We start from the raw sequence: 17,341 nt of genomic DNA, 5'->3' as shown, positions 1-17,341 counted from the left end.
TCGCTCCAAGCAGAAGCGTAGCCTCTGCTTGCTGCAACTGGAGAAGGCCCGTGCCCAGCAATGGAGACCCAGCGCAGCCAGATAATAAAATTATAAAACCTTCTAAGAATTGCTGCCAACTAGTGGGTTTCTTCCTTCATTTCTCCTCTCCCCTCACCCAGAAATGCAAGCTCTTCGGTTTCTTTCTCTTACTTTACGTTCGGCTATTATTATTTCTCTCAGTTTTCTATTTTTGATCCCTTGGTTGGGAAGATTCCCTGGAGAAAGGATAGGCTACCCACTCCAGTATTCTTGGGCTTCCCTGGTGGCTCAAGATGGTAAAGAATCTGCCTGCAATATGGGAGATCTGGGTTTGAGACATGGGTTGGAAAGATCCCCTGGAGAAGGGAATGGCAACTCACTCCAATATTCTGGCCTGGAGAATTCCATGGACAGAGAAGCCTGGTGGGCTATATACAGTCCATGGGGTCACAAGAGTCAGATATGACTGAGTGACTTTCACTTTCATATTAATATTTCTCTTAATTTTCTATAGACTAGAAATATAAATTCTAGACATGTACTCAGTTGAACAAAATCCAACCACAATAAAATAGGTTAGCTGTCCGTGGAGTTTGTTTTAACTGGAATTTTACTTGTACTGAGTTGGCTGGGGAAAAAACAAAACTGTTAAAGGAGTATGGCGGGCAGCGAGAAAGTAGATGGCCATTTCTTCCTTCTCCATTTGAAAAGTGCATAATTCATTTCTTTCCCTGTCTTTTAGATCTCAGGATTACTTTTCTTTTTGAGGTTTCTAAGTATTTTTTTTTTTCTTCTTAAATTCCAGAAATGAATAAAAAAGGAGCAAGTTATCTCTTGTTGGTTTAAAAACTAATCCAGACAATCCAGAAGCTTGCTTTGGGAATTACAGTCCCCCTACACACATAGCTCAGCTGGTAAAGAATCCACTTGTAATGCAGGAGACCCTGGTTCGATCCTTGGGTTGGGAAGATCCTCTGGAGAAGGGAACGGCTACCCACTCCAGTATTCTGGCCTGGTGAATTCCATGGATAGAAGGACCTGGCGGACTACAGTCCATGGGGGTCACAAAAAGTCGGATACAACTGAGTGACTTTCACTACATATGTGAAAGAGAGCTCTTGTTTTTTTAGAATGCAGAGAAAATGGGGATGAGCACATTGCTGGGGACTCGAGTGGGCACAAGTGTCTGCAAGTCGCTGAGAGCTCACTGAGACGTCTGTGTTCATGTCTTTATTTTAGAATTTGGGCCTGGAGAGGGTATAGTATGGTTCACAAGGCTCACTCCGTGGCAGGAAGTGGACAAAACTCAATAAAACATTAGCATCTTGCAGAATAGCCTGGGACCTTGACATATTCCCATTAGAGCTGGTCCAAGTCAAGAGAGAGGGATGGGAACTCACTGTCCTCTGAAAAACATGCGTGGAAATGATGCTCAGGGCAAGGTGCTGATTCTAGCAAAATGAGGAACCTGAGGGAACAGGGAAGAAATGACAGTCTTAATTTGAGAAGAAATTAAGGAGGTGGTTCCTTAAGGACGAGTCCTGTGGTGGGGCAGCTCTGTGGCATGTGACTCCTTCCCTGGGAAGGGGGAACCATGATGTCTAGAGGTGGCAAAAAGAGATAGCGTGGGAGCTGGGTTGTGCAGGGGACACCAGGGCTTCTTGAGAGGTTTCCAGAACACATTACAGGAGAAAGATGCTTATTCTGTCTATCCCCCTCTTGTCTCTACACTTCCCAAAAGAGACTGGGTCTGGGGAAGGGATAGGTCTGAGATAGGAGGCACCTGGGTCATCATCAAAGTATCTTAGATCAGAAGGAGCCTTAATTCATTTGCCTCCTCCCTTTACAGAGGAGAAAACAGTGGTCTCTGGTTCAGAGTGTGTGCTGAGTCGCTTCAGTCGTGTCTGACTCTGTGCGACCATATGGACTGTAGCCCGCGGGGCTCCTCTGTCCATGGGATTCTCTGGGCAAGAATATTGCAGTGGGTTGCCATTTCTTTCTCCACTGGTCCAGAGTAACTAAGCAAAAGATCATTTCCCATCCACCTCTTTGAATTTCCAATCTAGTGATCTCTTGAAAAGTAATATCTTGCTTTTTTCGGGGGGTACTCACTAGACTAAGACAGCATCATGGGAAGTAGCAGAAGCCATGGTGGACATACCTGAGCAGTGGGGTATCCCGACAAACTTGGTGATGTCCATTCTTTGGCTCACATCCTGGGTTATCCCCCTCCAGCCCAAGGTACCATACACTTTCCCCCTGATTGTGGGTTCTGTTTTGCTTTGGCACAGGGCTTTGGCATATACCCTCGAGGGCGCAGCTTTCAGCTTCTTCTCCTCTATTTCATGCTTTAGCTTCTTGTTTTCCTTTTGCAGATGGACCATCACATTGTGGAGGTGGCTGGGGAAGGGGAGGGAAGGACAGGTGGGTGTCTGGTCTGCTTCGGCCCTGTGGACACCCAGTTCCTTCCAGAGCTAGGGCGCTCATGCTTTCTGTCGAAATGGAGGCCTATGTGCATCCCCTGGAAGAAGCCCAGGTCTGGGGTTGGGGTGGACCCAGAGCCAGCACTCCTGACCCACTGTGCCATGTCAGCTCTGGGCTGCCTTCTGGGGCTCATATAAAAATCCAGTTTGATAAATAATAGAAATTTGACTCAAAGGACGAGAAGAGCCAGAAGGACTCGGGCTGTGCGTCCTCAGTTTCTCATGGCCACGCCTAGGAAACATCTGCGCCCAGTTCTGATGCCAATGCCCAAGTTCTCTCACCTCCCTCAGCTGAAAGGTTGAGAGAACAAGGGATCCTGGCTCTGTTGAGAGCTTGGGCACATTACTTGTCCCCACTTGATGGATGCAATGGCAGCTCCGTGTAGGTGAGGGGAAAGGTAACTGAGCATAACCCTGTGGCTCAATCAATGGCAACTGCTAATACTAACAGCTACATTTCTCCAAAACCAGTGTTGAGGGCAGTGGGTGACAGGGGCTTTGGGTTCAGGCCTCTCATGTTGGGATTCTGACTCTGCTGCTTACTGGTCATGAGACCACGGGTTAGGTATGTAGCCTGAATTCCTCCCTTTCTATATCCATAAATGTGGATTATAAGTGCACTGCACATTTGAGGTCTATAATGATTAAATAAATGAATACATGTAAAGCACTCAGAACAGTGCCTCATATATGGAAGCAACAAATATTAGTTGAGCTCTTGTTATGAAGATTAAAAGATGGTGCTCCTTTTATGCGGGGAGGGCTGCCCCCCTCATAGAGAAGTCCCTTCTTTATTCTGTGTCCCTCACTTGGAGAGCTCTCTTACCACAGCTTAGCCACTACCCTAACTAGTACACTCTGCTTTTCAGTTCCTGCTTCCTTCCAGCATTCTGACCTCTGAGAACTGTGGAAGCTGGCAGAGATGGACAAAGAGACTATTAAACCTCTTTTTAGTCGTTGGTGGGGGGACTGAGGCCCAGAGAGGTCAAGTGGTGAGTCAAGAGGTCACACAGACACAGATTCGGGACTCGGGGTCCTTCTGCACACATCCAGGAATCCCTGGTTCCTGGCTGACTCTTCTCCTTGGGGGCCAAGCTGCAGCCAGGGTGGCATGGGATGACTTACTCCTTTTCACCAGTCAGCTTGGCGATATATTTGACCTGTTCCCGGAGCTTGTTTCCTAGTTTCTCATTGGCGATCCTATAATAAAATTCACAGAGAAAGAGTTTGCCAGACCCCTGTGAGCAAGAGCGCAAGTTGGCTGAAAAGGACACTGGGTGTTCTTGGCAAAGCCTCTGCTGGGCCTAGACCCCCACTCCCTACTCGTTCCTCAGCCCCCAGAGTTAGAGCCTTCCTTGCAACTGGCAATGAAGAGGACTCGCTATACTTCAATGGAAAACCACTGTGGTCCCAAGAGCGTTCAAGGGATCCAGGCAATGAAAGGCAGTAAAGTCTGTTGCCAGGCTGGGAAGAGGAAGTATCCCTTCTGTCAAGGAACGGCTCCATTTCTGGGTGGATGGGCTTTCTGAACCTGCGTGACAGGTTGAGGGCCCTTCATCTTATTCCTAACCTTTGGGCTAGGCTGAGGCTGGCTCAGTCTCCCAGGAGGGCTGTGTGTGTGTGACACTGTTCTTCAGCACATGTGTGATTCCAGCCCTTAGAACCCTGCCTTACTGTTTTTTCCTCACTTACTTCTGCTCTTTTGCCCACTGCTCCATGTTGGACATAATCTGATCATTCTCTCGGTGCATCCTGCAGTTGTCTTTGGGAGCAGACCGCTGGGGCAGGCAGGGCTTTGGCACAAGAAGTAAATGAGATAGTAAGGGGAGGGAGTGCAGGCCTATTAGCTCCCCACTCCCAAATCAGGCCTCCTCTCTTCCTGGGAGAGGAGACTTGACTCTGCCGTCCAACCCCGGGGCCGGAGTTGGAACTAATGCAGCAGGACTTCTCCTCCAGCAGTGCACTGTCACAAAGGTGATTTCTCTAAGCAGATACCACTTACGCTAGAGACACAGTAGGCTTGAACCTTTATAATAATGATTTTCAGGGTATCAAAGTGACTTATTCTAAAAAAGCAGTATATTAAACCTTTTAAAAAACAGATGGAAGAAAAAATATCGGGTAGGAAGAGAGTTCCCCCCACCCCTAATTTGAGCAAAGGCCTGTAGTCACCTCGAGACATGTGGCAGCCTCCTGCTACAGACTTCATTGCTCAGAGAGCTGGGCATGCCCACGGAGCTCTCAGCCGATTCTGAGCTGTCAGAAGGGGCTCGCTCTGGAAGGGGACGGACCAGTGATTACCTAAGTCAGGGGGCTGCTGGTGTGCCTGACAGGAGAAGGCACTCTCTCTCCTCTAGATTGGGACCTTTGCCCTGCTCAATATCTCTATCAATAAAGTCACGGGAAGATGGTCGGGTTGAGACAGCACGCTGTGGGCCTTGAACACCCAGACCCTGCTTTGGTACTGAATGGGGTAGATGTCCTTTCCTTGTTCCCAGGCACTCCCGCCCCCAGCCCCACCCAAGGGTGTCTGTCATCCCATCTGTGGTCCTGGGATGTTCTTGGGGGTGGACTATGGATGTTCTCGGGGGAGGAAGTGATCGGAAGTCGAGGGGCACCCACCTCCTTCTCGTCCGCCAGGAGGTTCTCTTTCAGGGCACACATTTCCTCCTGGAATGCCCTGAGCTGCTCCTCTTTAGCAGCTAGCATCTTGAGGTCGCACTGGTGCTGCTTCTGCCACTGCAGCACCTGGTTGCTCATATCCTCCAGCTTTTTGTCGAAGGCTTGCACCTGCTCGGGAGCACGTGGTGAGGAGGGAGACCCTGGCCTGCCACCCAGATCCTGAGGACCCCCAACACAGCGAGAGGGACCTTTCTCTGGGAGATTCGCTGGGAGTATTTTATTTCCGGCGGCCAGCAGAGGGCGACCCTGCTCTGATTCTTTGCCACCTTCCAGAAACCTGTGGCACCCAGCACAAGGGAGGGAGCCCAGCAAAAGGAAGCGAGCCCGTTAATCAAAGGGTAGCTCAGGGCAAAGTGTACAGCTCTGAGTGCAAGAAGTGACCTTGGGCCCCTGGACAGGACAGCAGCCCAAGCCTTCGGCTGCTCCTCACCTCTAGCTCACTCTGTTGCTGGAAGCCCTGGAGTTTTTTTAACTCTCCATTCAGCTTTTTCATCCTCTCTTCATAGGCAATGATTTCTTCTTCCAGCTGAAGTTTCCTTTCTTGGGCCTGTGTCAGGCTCCGGTGCAGATTCTTTGTCTCTGAGGTCGAATGATTGAGCTTTGATAAAGACAAAGATGTGGGGTGGGGGGTGGAGAGTGGCTGTCATTGTGCTTGGGCCCTCTCTGCTGAGACCTGAATGGGGAAGGGTTCTATGTCCCCCACCCTCTTCTCCCCAGGGTGGCAGAGACACCCGGTCACCTTGCTTAGTGTCCCAGAGAGGGGTGAGAGGTGACAACGGTCAGTCTTCTGCATCTCTGCTTTCGCTCTCCCATTTCCTCTCTTTCCAATTCTATAAACTGATCAGCCAGGGGTGATCAGCACAGGGGTAGGGCATGAATTTCCCTGAAAACCCAGGTATTGGGAAAACCTTGCTCTGGGTCACCCATGGGCACAAAGACTTGCTCAATTTGACCTCTATCCCCTTCTTCCCCAAAGCCTCACTGAGAAGAAGCAAGCCTTCTCTGGACAGACATCCCTACCGATGCAAGGGCTTGCAGATGGCCTTGGTGACAGCCGGTCATGCAGGAAATCGACTCCTGCACCTCATGCTCCTGGGGAAACTCTGATATTAAACAGCCCTGGAATGGGTGGCGCTGTTGGTAAAGACTCTGCCTGCCAGTGCAGGAGACTTAGGAGACATGGGTTCGATCCCTGGGTGGGGATGATACCCTGGAGAAGGACATGGCAACCCACTCCAGTATTCTTGCCTAGAAAATCCCATGCACTGAGAAACGTGGCAGGCTACAGTTCATAGGGTCACACAGAGTCAGACATGACTGAAGTGACTTAGCACACATCTCTTAGGAGATGAGAGGGTGTAGCCCACCTTCTCCAGGGCTTGTGTGAGGTCGTCCTGGCAGCAGGCTGACTTCCGGCTTAACTCCTCATAGATGTCCTTACTGATCATGGTCTGGAGGTACTGCTTCTCTTTCTCCCCAGCCTTGTCCAGCTGAGTCTTCAGACTCGCTATGATCTCCTTCTGAGTGGTTATCTTTAGGGCGGGGGAACATCACTGTCAGGGTTCTTGGCCATAGAGGCATTCTCTGTATTCACAGAAGATAAACAACCACAGGTCTCTCTCCTCTCTGCACCAGCTTGCCAAGCAGTCTGTGATAATGCTCACTTCCCCTCACTGTTGTAAGAGGAAAAGCTGCTTTCCAAAGTCTTTTGCACTCCTCTCCCCAAACTTCCTTGCTATTAATAGTTAGCACATCCTCCCACTACAAGGAATATTGGAAGCACTAGGCCCTGATGTGGCAAGCACATGAGAAGTCTTTTTCCCAGACTTCACAGCTTTGATGCATGCCAACCAAGCACGTGTCCTACATTCGTAACTGGATGGTTTCTGTTGACAGCTGCTCATGGTTAGGGCTAGGATTAGGGTTGACCTGGAATTCAGTTCTGCGTTATGAATGTGATGCAGCATTTCAGCTGTGTGCATGATGCCTCAGTTCCTGACATAATCCACTGGACCTAATGCACCGTGAATGCAGGACTGTGTGTGCTTTCTTCATCACTCAGAGCTTAGGGCGTGGCGCACTAAATAGACGCTCACTAAATATACCAAATGACTTGTTTAAACTGAATGAAATACTGCATTGGGCAATACTAGGGATGAATTGAACACGTAGTTCTGGCAGAGTGTGTTTAAAACTGAAATATGGACTGATGATGAAAGGAAATGCAGTTTAAGAACACAAAACTAAGCCTCTTTCTAAGGGTTGTTTCCAGTGATTCAAAAGGTCTATTATATATGTGGGGCGTGTGTTAAGAAAATGGACCGTGCTTACACACACCCAGCCCCCTCTGGATTTCCATCAAAGGAATTCTGAAATTAGTGCTGCAGACTGCATATTTACATAACTAACTTTCTTTTGGCAAATGTGATAACATGTGTACTAAGTCGCCTCAGTCATGTCTGACTCTTTGCGACCCCATGGACTATAGCCCACCAGGCTCCTCTGTCCATGGGATTCTCCAAGCAAGAACACTGGAGTGGGTTGCCGTTCCCTCCTCCAGGGGATCTTCCCGATCCAGGGGTTGAACTTGCATCTCTTATGTCTCCTGCATTGGCAGGCAGGTTCTTTACCACTTGCATCACTTGGGAAGCCCAAATGTGATAACAGGCCTAAATTAAATATTTAGGCAGTATGCCTTATATTGACAGCAGTTCCTTGGGGATTTGCGTGATTCAGACCTCAAGTCTGGATCACACTAGAGGAGAGACAGAACTCCAGAAACATCAGTGCCTCAGACCTCTGCTGTTTAAGATGCAGCCATTAGCCACATAAGACTATTGACATTTAAAGGAAACTAAAATTGGTGAATCTTAAGCTTACAAATTCAGTTCCTCAGTCCTACTAAGCCATATTTCAAGCACTCAATAGCCACATATGGCTAGTGCATGTAGTATCAAGTAACTCTAATATAGAACTTTTCCAGCATCGCAGAAAGTTCTACTGGGTAGTGCTATTCTTACACTTAAAATAGTCATAGTATTTTAAGGTGAATTTTTTTTTTTTAAAATCAAGGAATCAGAGTTGCTTGGTCTCTCATTTATAATTCAGGGGACCACCTAATAAAGATGCTGTATTTTTTTCTTGGCCGGAAAGGTGGAGTATTGCCATTCGTGGTGAAGAGAAAAAAGAGGTTTGGTGAGACAGCCAGATGATCCAGGTTCAAATACTGCTCCATCCCATCACATACTAATTGAGTCAGTTTGAGCCTCAGCCTTTCTCTCCTCTGTAAACCAGCAGAGTGAAGCCATGTCAAGGACTTAAGTAGATGGCCAATCAGCGTGATAACTGAATGTGAACACAGTGCCTCACATACATTAGGAGCCAGTGACTCCTTTTTGTCTTTAATTCATGTAATGAAATAGAATCAAGTCCCCCTTCCACCACATTTTTTTGTGTTTTGGGACTATTTCTGGAAGTGTTCCCTAGCAAATTGCCCCCAAACAATGGGTTCCCCCAACTCTGGTCTAAAAGGCAACTCTGGAAGGCTTGATGCCAAAGCACAGATGATTTGGGGCTTCACCTGATATTAAGACCTTCCACAACTGGAAGAGATCCTTCTTAGCCAGCAGGTGGGTGATGGAGGCATACCCCACTTCAGGAGAGAAGTGAGGCCTCAGGCACCCCAGAACGCCCATGGACTGGGCAGTTAGTGGCATTTCTGTGATGCAGAAGAGCTGGGTGCCAACTTAAGGGTCAAGAGTCACAGAGCTTAAATATCTCACCCCCTTGGGGTTTCTGTGTACTCACCTTATTAGTCAGCTCCTCGTTGACTTGCTGGGTGCTGTTTTGTTGGCTGAGAGAGGTGTCCAGTTGTACAGTAAATTTCTTTACCTGTGACTTGAGGTTATCATTCTCCTCCTCCATCTTTCTCATATTCTCTATGGACTGTTCCCGGATTAAGGAATAACACCCAGAATGGAGGCGTTACTTCAGACACCCGAAGAAGCCCCTCCTCCTCTGCCCTCAGGCACAGCTCTGCCCTGTGCCTGGTGTATCTCAGGCCTTCTCTGTCCCCTTCACCATCTTTCTCACCTTCCCTCCCTTTTCTCCTGAGGTCTGAGTACCCTCAGCCTCTATATTCCGCTAGGCCATGCAGGGCTCGGGTCCAACCCTGGGATTCTTAACCCTGAGTCTTCCCAGATTATCCTCACCATCTTTTCTTTCCTTTTTCCTTCTAGTCGGAATGTCTCGAACTCTTGCTCCACTAACTTCCGCTGCTCTTTGCTCTTTTTTAGTTGCTCCTTTTTATCCTCCAGCAATTTGGTTACCTCCTGAAGTTGTTCTTCTAGATTGCTTTTGGAGGAGGCGTGCTCCCTGTTCTGAGAAAACAAACGCTGGGCTGAAAATCAGTGTTAGACACCCTATCTGGCTGGGCAGGGACGGGTGGAAACCCAATCCAGAGATGACTGAAATAAATATGAGGACAACTCCTTGGTTATTTAGCATGTATAATAAAAAATTCCCTCAGGTTGAGCAACATTTTTTTTGGTTCAATTAGATATACTTTCTATTTATAGATACAGGTCTCACTTATTTACCAAGTCTTTCCACATAAAAACCTCTTTGAATAAATTTTTAAAAAATCGTAGAAAAATACAAAAAGAATAATTCAAAGTTTTAAAAAATTTAAATTGACTGAGAAGGAGAGCTTTTGAGTCCTAGGAAAAGAAATACTATTGTCCTTTTGTTTTTAAGCTTAGCTGGAACTGGAGCTGACTGGCTGGCTTGGCAATTCTAACACAAATTCTGGACAAGTAGTTTGCAATGGATTGGTGGTAGCATCTTTCCAGATAAAGACCGATGCAATTTTTTTTGGCCTCACTGCTGGGTTTGTGGGATCGTAGCTTCCAACCAGGGATTAAACCCAGTCCCTCAGCAGTGAGAGAGGGGAGTCCCAACCATTGGACTTCTGGGAAATTCCCAAGAGCTGTGCAATTAGCTTTAAACAGAGCCAGTGCTTGAGCTGCCCACTTGCTTGCCTTCCTTACCTGGTGTTGAATGTGGTTTATATGATCTAGCTGTTCACTCAGTTTTACATCTTGCTCAGCCAGTGTCTTCTGAAGCTGCCTCTTTTCCTTCTCTGAAATGTCAAGCCTTCTCGTGACCTCAGAGAATTCTAACGTCAGCTCCTCTATCCGTTTCCTAAAGCACAATGGCAACAAAACAAACAAACAAACAGAGGTGGCTGGACTTCAGGGTCCGTGTCAGTGGACTGTTGGCTAGCTAGCTGCAACAGGGCTTGCTACCCCACTCCTGGGCAGCAGCCCACGGTGCCCAACTGGCTCACCGGGGACAGAGCCTCTGTCTGGAGGTGGACCTGCAATACCTGCTGGGTACAAGCTCCTCCTCAGCTGTCAAGGAATCCTTCTGCAACTTCTGAAGCTCCCTCTGGAGCTCCTGGATGGTCTCTGCCTTCTGCTTCTCCAGGCAAATACAGCTTTGCAGCTTCCTCTGGCAGTCCTCCAGGTTGTCATTTGCCATAAAGGCCTCTTCTTTGTAGTTGGCTGCTTGCTGAGCTGCAGAAGACAGGAGATGACCCCTGGGGCGTGTCCACGTGTGAGAGGAGTATGCGTGAAGATTGGACTCTCCGATTTCTGAGACCAGTTTAAAAAATCTGCTCCTTCATGTTGTGACCTACTTCAGTTTCCAATCTGTCCTCCTCTCTCTCTATTTCATTATCACTCCTGAAGAGCTTGGTTAAACTATCTGTCTTCAACCTACCCACCAGCCATGAACTTCTTGTTAAGTTAAACAAATTGGTAGAAATTGCTCAGTATCTGTTTTGCGACTCACCCTGTCACTGGGGACAAATCCTGACCTCATGGGGTCTAGCTGTACCTGGCTCACCTGATGTAGAGAACACAGTAATGTTAAACTCACACTGTGAACTCAGGAAGCAAGATCAGTGTGGGTAAGTAGAGCCCTGGCCTTAGAAGAAGGAACAGAAAGGTAATTATTGGTGGGGGGTAGAGGTGGACTATTAGAGGAAACACACAGTGAAGGGAAGCGGGGGCATGTCTGAAGAGCATGGGAAGATACCAGTTTAACTGGAAAGTGAGAAGGAATGGTGGGAGACAGTTAAGTGCATGGACTCGAGGCGGGTTTTGAAGAGTGTCAAAAGGCTGAGAGAAATATTTAGACATGATTTAGTGGGTTATTGAGCAGGGACCTGCCATAAAGGAAAGAATGTTTTAGGAAAAGTGGAATGTCTTAGAATGGAGAAAGATATCTCGTAATATTCTTTTAGCCCACGTCCTTGTCTACACTGGGTATGAAGGAAGTGAAGTGAAGTGAATTCGCTCAGTTGTGTCCGACTCTTTGCGACCCCATGGACTGTAGCCTACTATGCGCCTCCGTCCATGGGATTTTCCAGGCAAGAGTACTGGAGTGGGTTGCCGTTTCCTTCTCCAGAGGATCTTCCTGACCCAGGGATCGAACCCAGGTCTCCCGCATTGTAGGCAGACGCTTTACCGTCAGCCACCAGGGAAGTCCATACTTCAGGGTGTGAAGGAAGAAGCACACAAATAATTTGTTTACTGGAGTTTCTCAACACCAAATACCTCCCCATTTCCTGTTGTTTCTCCTATCATTTCTACATTAAATATCACTCCTCTCTCCTTTTTTTTTTTCTGGGCCTGGAATACTGGAAGAAAGATGGTGTCACTATGGAAATGATTATATACCCAGCAGAAGGGAGGAGGATTTTTTTTTTTTTTTTAACAAGGGAGAGAGTAGGTTCAGCTTTGGGAATGTTGGGTTAGTTGGGAAGGTGGATGCAGCTAGTTTCTAAAGACAAGACTGAGTAGGTGCCATGTCAGGGCTGGGGCTCCAGGTGTTGGAGTTGCCTGCAGAGGAATGCGGCCACAAGGAGCAGAGGCGCTTACCAGCAGAGGGAGGGGAGAGACGGTGGAGGGTGGGCTCTTAGAGATGGGTGACCAGGGTCAGGGCAGGAGCGAAACAAGGTGAGATCTGTGGAAGAAAGGGTCAGATCTGTGGAAGAACGAGGGACCTGTCGTGTCTCCAAAGCTAAGAAACAACCACTGAGGTGTGGGGGCCAATGGCGTGGACATACACAGAGTTAGAGGAGGGTGAGGAAGGACACAAGCTTTGCATTTTTTTCCCCCCAATTGATACATTGCTCACTTAACATTTATCCTGTTAAAGTGTATAGTGCAGTGGTTTCTCTTAGACTGACAAAGTTGTGTGACCATAAGCATATAATTCCAGGACATTTTTTTACCGCCCCCAAACAACCCATATCCAAGGCAGGAAGTTACTAGTGACCTCTGAGAAGCACTTTCAGCAGAGGGGCAAGAACATAACCCACACTCTAAGTGAATGTGCTTGGAGGCCATAAAAGGAGAGAGAGAGAGTTAAAAAGCAGGGAAGGAAGAAGTGAGTGGTGTGATAAAGGTCCCAGAGAAGGTGGAGAGGAGTGTGGTGCAAAGAAGCAGGGTGCAGAGCTCTGTGCTCCCGTGTGGAGCAAAGGAGAGGCTGCCGAGAAAACGTGGGCATGTGAGAGCGGCGGTCTGCTTTCCCAGCCTGAGCACCTGCTGTGTGGCGGGCCTCCAGAGGGAGTGTGAGGAAGGGGCATAGGGGGCGGCCCTAGCTGCTGTGAGGTGAGGTGGGATCCTGCGGCGACCGGAGTGAGACAGTGGAGAGGGCTCCAGGGGGTTGGGGGCAGTGGGGCCAGTGCTTGCCCGGGGGCCTCACCAGCCAGCCTCTGCTGCTGTTTGGCGTCTTCGAGACATTCCTTCAGCTTCTTGATCTCGGCCCGCAGGTGCCCGTACTCGGCCTTGCACTTGTCCTGCCTCTCCTCCTGGATGGCGATTTCGAGTTCGTTTGTCATGCACTGCTGCTTCTCCAGCTCCATCTCCTTTTTCACGAGGTTGTTCTGAACCTGCGCCAGTTCCTTCTCTAGCTCGTGCAGCATTTCGTCTTTCTCCTGGAGGAGCTGAAGAAAGTGAAGTGTTAATGCTGATGGAGGCCTGAGGAGCAGCAGGGCCAAGTCAGCTAGACATCGCCTTGAGCCACCGTCTTCTCTTGTCTGGATGTTGTAGTAGCCTCCACCTGGGCTCCCTGCCTCCTGTAGGGCTATTCTCTTACAGAGAACAGCAGCCAGAGGTGGGCTTTTACAAATGCGAGCCAGATCTTGTTATGCTTCTGTTCAAAGCCTCCACTGGGTCCACCTCACGTGGAAAAAGGCCAAAGTCCTTACAAAGACCTCCGGGGATGCTCATGATCTGGTACTTGGCTACCTGTCTGACTTTACCTCTTGCCACCCCACACTTGCTCTGCTTCTCAGCTCACTCCCGCCTTAGGGTGCCAGCCCTTGCTATTGCCTCTGCTTGGAATATTCTTCAGGATCTCAGCCTGGGTGGCCTTCTTTCTTCATTCAAATTTCTGCCCAAATGTCACCTTATCAAAGAGGGCCTTCCCTGACTACCCTGGGTAAAACAGCCACCACGTTGTTTTAGGAATTCATTAGTACCTAACATTTTATTGTAACTTTTTTTACTTGTTTGTTGTCTATCTCTATAGACTAGAACACAAGCTCCATGAAAGTAGGGATGGCATATGTTTTATTATATTCTTCATGCCTTGAAGAGTGCTTGGTGCATCATAGAAATTCAAAAATATCTGTTGAATGAACATATGAGTGACTCAAAGATGCTTATTCAGACTCCTCACTTCCCGTTGTCATCTCTCCAAATATCTCCATTAAAAAACTTAATTTATTTTTAATTGGAGGATAATTGCTTTACAATATTGTGTTGGTTTCTGCCACACACCAATGTGATTTAGTCACCGATATACATATGTCCCCCGCTTCTTGAACCTCCTTCCAACCTCCCACTCCATCCCACCCCTCTAGGTTGTCACAGAGTGCTGGTTTGAGCTCTCTGAGTCACTACCACAAATTCCCACTGGCTATCTGTTTTACATATGGTAGTATATATGTTTCCATGCTTCTCTCCCAATTCGTCCCACCTCTTCTTCCCCTACTGTGTCTGAGTCTGTTCTCTATGGCTGTGTCTCCACTCAGTTCAGTTTAGTCGCTCAGTTGTGTCTGATTCTTTGTGACCCCATGGATTGCAGCACTCCAGGCTTTCTGGTCCATCACCAGCTCCTGGAGCTTGCTCAACTCATGTCCATAGAGTCAGTGATGCCTACCAACCATCTCATCCTCTGTCGTCCCCTTCTCCTCCTGCGTTAAATCTTTCCCAGCATCAGGGGAAAGCATCAGTCTTTTCCAAGGAGTCAGTTCTTCACATCAGGTGGCCAAAGTATTAAAGTTTCAGCTTCGGCATCAGTCCTTCCAATGAATATTCAGGACTAATTTCTTTAGGATGGACTGGTTGGATCTCTTTGCAGTCCAAGGGACTCTCAAGAGTCTTCTCCAACACCACAGTTTAAAAGCCTTCGGCACTCAGCTTTCTTTATAGTCCAACTCTCACATCCATACATAACTACTGGAAAAACCATAGCTTTGACAAGATGGATCTTTGTTGGCAAAGTAATGTCTCTGCTTTTCAATATGCTGTCTAGGTTGGTTATAGCTTTTCTTCCAAGGAGCAAGTGTCTTTTAAGTTCATGGCTGCACTCACCATCTGCAGTGATTTTGGAGATCCCCTCAAAATAAAGTCTCTCACTGTTTCCCCATCTATTTGTCATGAAGTGATAGGACCAGATGCCATGATCTTAGTTTTCTGAATGTTGAGTTTTAAGCAACTTTTTAACGTTCCTCTTTCACTTTCATCAAGAGGCTCTTTAAGTTCTTCACTTTCTGCCATAAGGGTGGTGTCATCTGCATATCTGAGGTTATTGATCTTTCTCCCAGCAATCTTGATTCCAGCTTGTGCTTCATCTTGCCTGGCATTTTGCATGATGTATTCTGCATATAAGTTAAATAGGCAGGGTGACAATATACAGCCTTGAGTACTCCTTTCCCTATTTGGAACCAGTCTGTTGTTCCATGTCCAGTTCTAACTGTTGCTTCTTGACCTGCATACAGATTTCTCAGGAGGTAGGTCAGGTGGTCTGGCATTCCCATCTCTTTCAGAATTTTCCACAGTGTATTGTGATCCACACAGTCAAAGACTTTGGCATAGTCAATAAAGCAGAAATAGATGTTTTTGTAAAACTCTCCTGCTTTTTCAATGATCCAGTGGATGTTGGCAATTTGATCTCTGGCTCCTCTGCCTTTTCTAAATCCAGCTTAAACATCTGGAATTTCATGGTTCATGTACTGTTGAAGTCTGGCTTGGAGAATTTTGAGCATTACCTTGCTAGTGTGTGAGATGAGTGCAATTGTGTCGTAGTTTGAACATTCTTTGGCATTGCTTTCTTTTGGGATTGGAATGAAAACTGACCTTTTCCAGTCCTGTGGCCACTGCTGAGTTTTCCAAATTTGCTGGCATATTGAGTGTAGCACTTTCACAGCATCATCTTTTAGGATTTGAAATAACCTCAGCTGGAGTTCCATCACCTCCATTAGTTTTGTTCGTAGTGATGCTTCCTAAGGCCTACTTGACTTCGCATTCCAGGATGTCTAGCTCTAGGTGAGTGATCACACCATCATGATTATCTGGGTTGTGAAGATCTTTTTTGTACAGTTCTTCTGTGTATTCTTGCTACCTCTTCTTAATATCTTCTGCTTCTGTTAGGTCCATACCATTTCTGTCCTTTATCGAGCCCATCTTTGCATGAAATGTTCCCTTGGCATCTCTGGTATTCTTGAAGAGATCTCTAGTCTTTCCCATTCTATTGTTTTCGTCTATTTCTTTGCATTGACCACCGAGGAAGGCTTTCTTTTCTCTCTTTGCTAATCTTTGGAACTCTGCATTCAAATGGGTATATGTTTCCTTTGCGTCTCCACTGCTACCCTGCAAATAGGTTCATCAGTACCATCTTTCTAGATTCCTTATATATGTGTTGCCCAGAGTGCATGTGTACTTCGGCACTCAGTCATGTTGACTCTTTGTGACCCTCTGGACTGTAGCCTGCCAGACTCCTCAGTCTCTGGGATTCTCCAGGCAAGAATACTGGAGTGTGCCAAGAGCAATTTCAAGGAAGAGCTCAGAATTCCACCCCGCCCCATCGCCCAATTCCTGTGGTCCCCCTATCCCCTTGGCCCTCCTTTGTCCTTCCCCCTGTCTAAAGCGCAGCAATCTCACTGCGCATGCGTCGGTGCTCTCCAAGCAACACCGAGGATGGCAGAGCCGCAGAGCCTGCTCCCGCCAGGCCTAGTCTCGCACCTGCCATCTGGCGGTTCCAATCAGGGAGCCTCCTCGCTTTACCTTGTCTTTCTTCAAACCGAGCTTCTGGGTCTCGGTGAACTGCGTCTGCAGCTCCTGCAGCCGCCGCTGCATGATGATGACCTCCTTCTCCTTCCTCTCCACGTGGGCAGATGTCTCCTCCCGCAGCCCGTGCAGGTCCAGCTCCAGCTTCATCATGTCTACAGCGGGAGGAGACAGAGTGCTTCTTGCTCAGAGGGGCGCTCCGCCCTCCGGGGCTCCCCTCACCCGCCTCCGCACTGGCCCACGGTTTACCCTTCATGATGTTTTTCTTCTGTTCTGACACGGACTCTAGCTCCATGCGCAGATCCTTCACGAGGTTCTGGTACTCCTCCACGTGCAGGCACTGGCTGTCTTTCTGCTCTTGCAAGTGCTTCAGTATCTGGGCAGATGGAAGAAGAGCGGGGCGGGGTGAGGACCTGCGGGGAGAATGCTCCCTAGAAGGCCGAGGGTCCAGACAGGCAAATCCGGAAGGACACAAAGTAGAAGAGTAGTTGCGGGGCGGGGTTGGGGGGAGGATGGGGAGAATGGGGAGGATGGGAGCGATCCGTGATCGCTCATGAATATGGGTTTCGTTGGAGTGATGAAAATGTTCTGAAATTAGTGGTGATGTTGCCCCACTTTGTGAATATACTAAAAACCACTGATTGTACACTTTAAATGGAGAGTTTTCTGGTATGTTTGGAGAAGGAAATGGCAACCCACTGCAGTATTCTTGCCTGGAGAGTTCCATGGACACAGGAGCCTGGTGGGATACAGTCCGTGGGGTCACAAAGAGTCGGATACGACTGGGTGACT

At 48.0% G+C, this 17,341-nt stretch overlaps 1 protein-coding gene across 1 annotated transcript in view; it reads right to left on the bottom strand.

Moving 5' to 3' along the window:
• PMFBP1 (polyamine modulated factor 1 binding protein 1) overlaps positions 1–17,341 on the bottom strand; it is a 475,252-nt gene that overhangs the window by 3,320 nt on the left and 454,591 nt on the right. Inside the window, exons 23-35 of the mRNA XM_060398457.1 lie at positions 16,799–16,925; positions 16,547–16,704; positions 12,960–13,200; positions 10,573–10,762; positions 10,235–10,388; positions 9,398–9,565; positions 8,994–9,131; positions 6,554–6,718; positions 5,617–5,784; positions 5,127–5,294; positions 4,197–4,297; positions 3,630–3,704; positions 2,183–2,421 (exon numbers count right to left, since the gene is read on the bottom strand). Coding sequence (XP_060254440.1) covers positions 2,183–2,421; positions 3,630–3,704; positions 4,197–4,297; positions 5,127–5,294; positions 5,617–5,784; positions 6,554–6,718; positions 8,994–9,131; positions 9,398–9,565; positions 10,235–10,388; positions 10,573–10,762; positions 12,960–13,200; positions 16,547–16,704; positions 16,799–16,925 — 2,092 coding nt within the window. The remainder of the gene's footprint in view (positions 1–2,182; positions 2,422–3,629; positions 3,705–4,196; positions 4,298–5,126; positions 5,295–5,616; positions 5,785–6,553; positions 6,719–8,993; positions 9,132–9,397; positions 9,566–10,234; positions 10,389–10,572; positions 10,763–12,959; positions 13,201–16,546; positions 16,705–16,798; positions 16,926–17,341) is intronic.

Source organism: Ovis aries, chromosome 14 (genome assembly GCF_016772045.2).
Source record: "Ovis aries strain OAR_USU_Benz2616 breed Rambouillet chromosome 14, ARS-UI_Ramb_v3.0, whole genome shotgun sequence".
Lineage (NCBI taxonomy): Eukaryota > Metazoa > Chordata > Mammalia > Artiodactyla > Bovidae > Ovis > Ovis aries.
The sequence above is the reverse complement of the archived record's forward strand: the minus strand, read 5'-3'. Positions and strand labels throughout refer to the sequence as shown.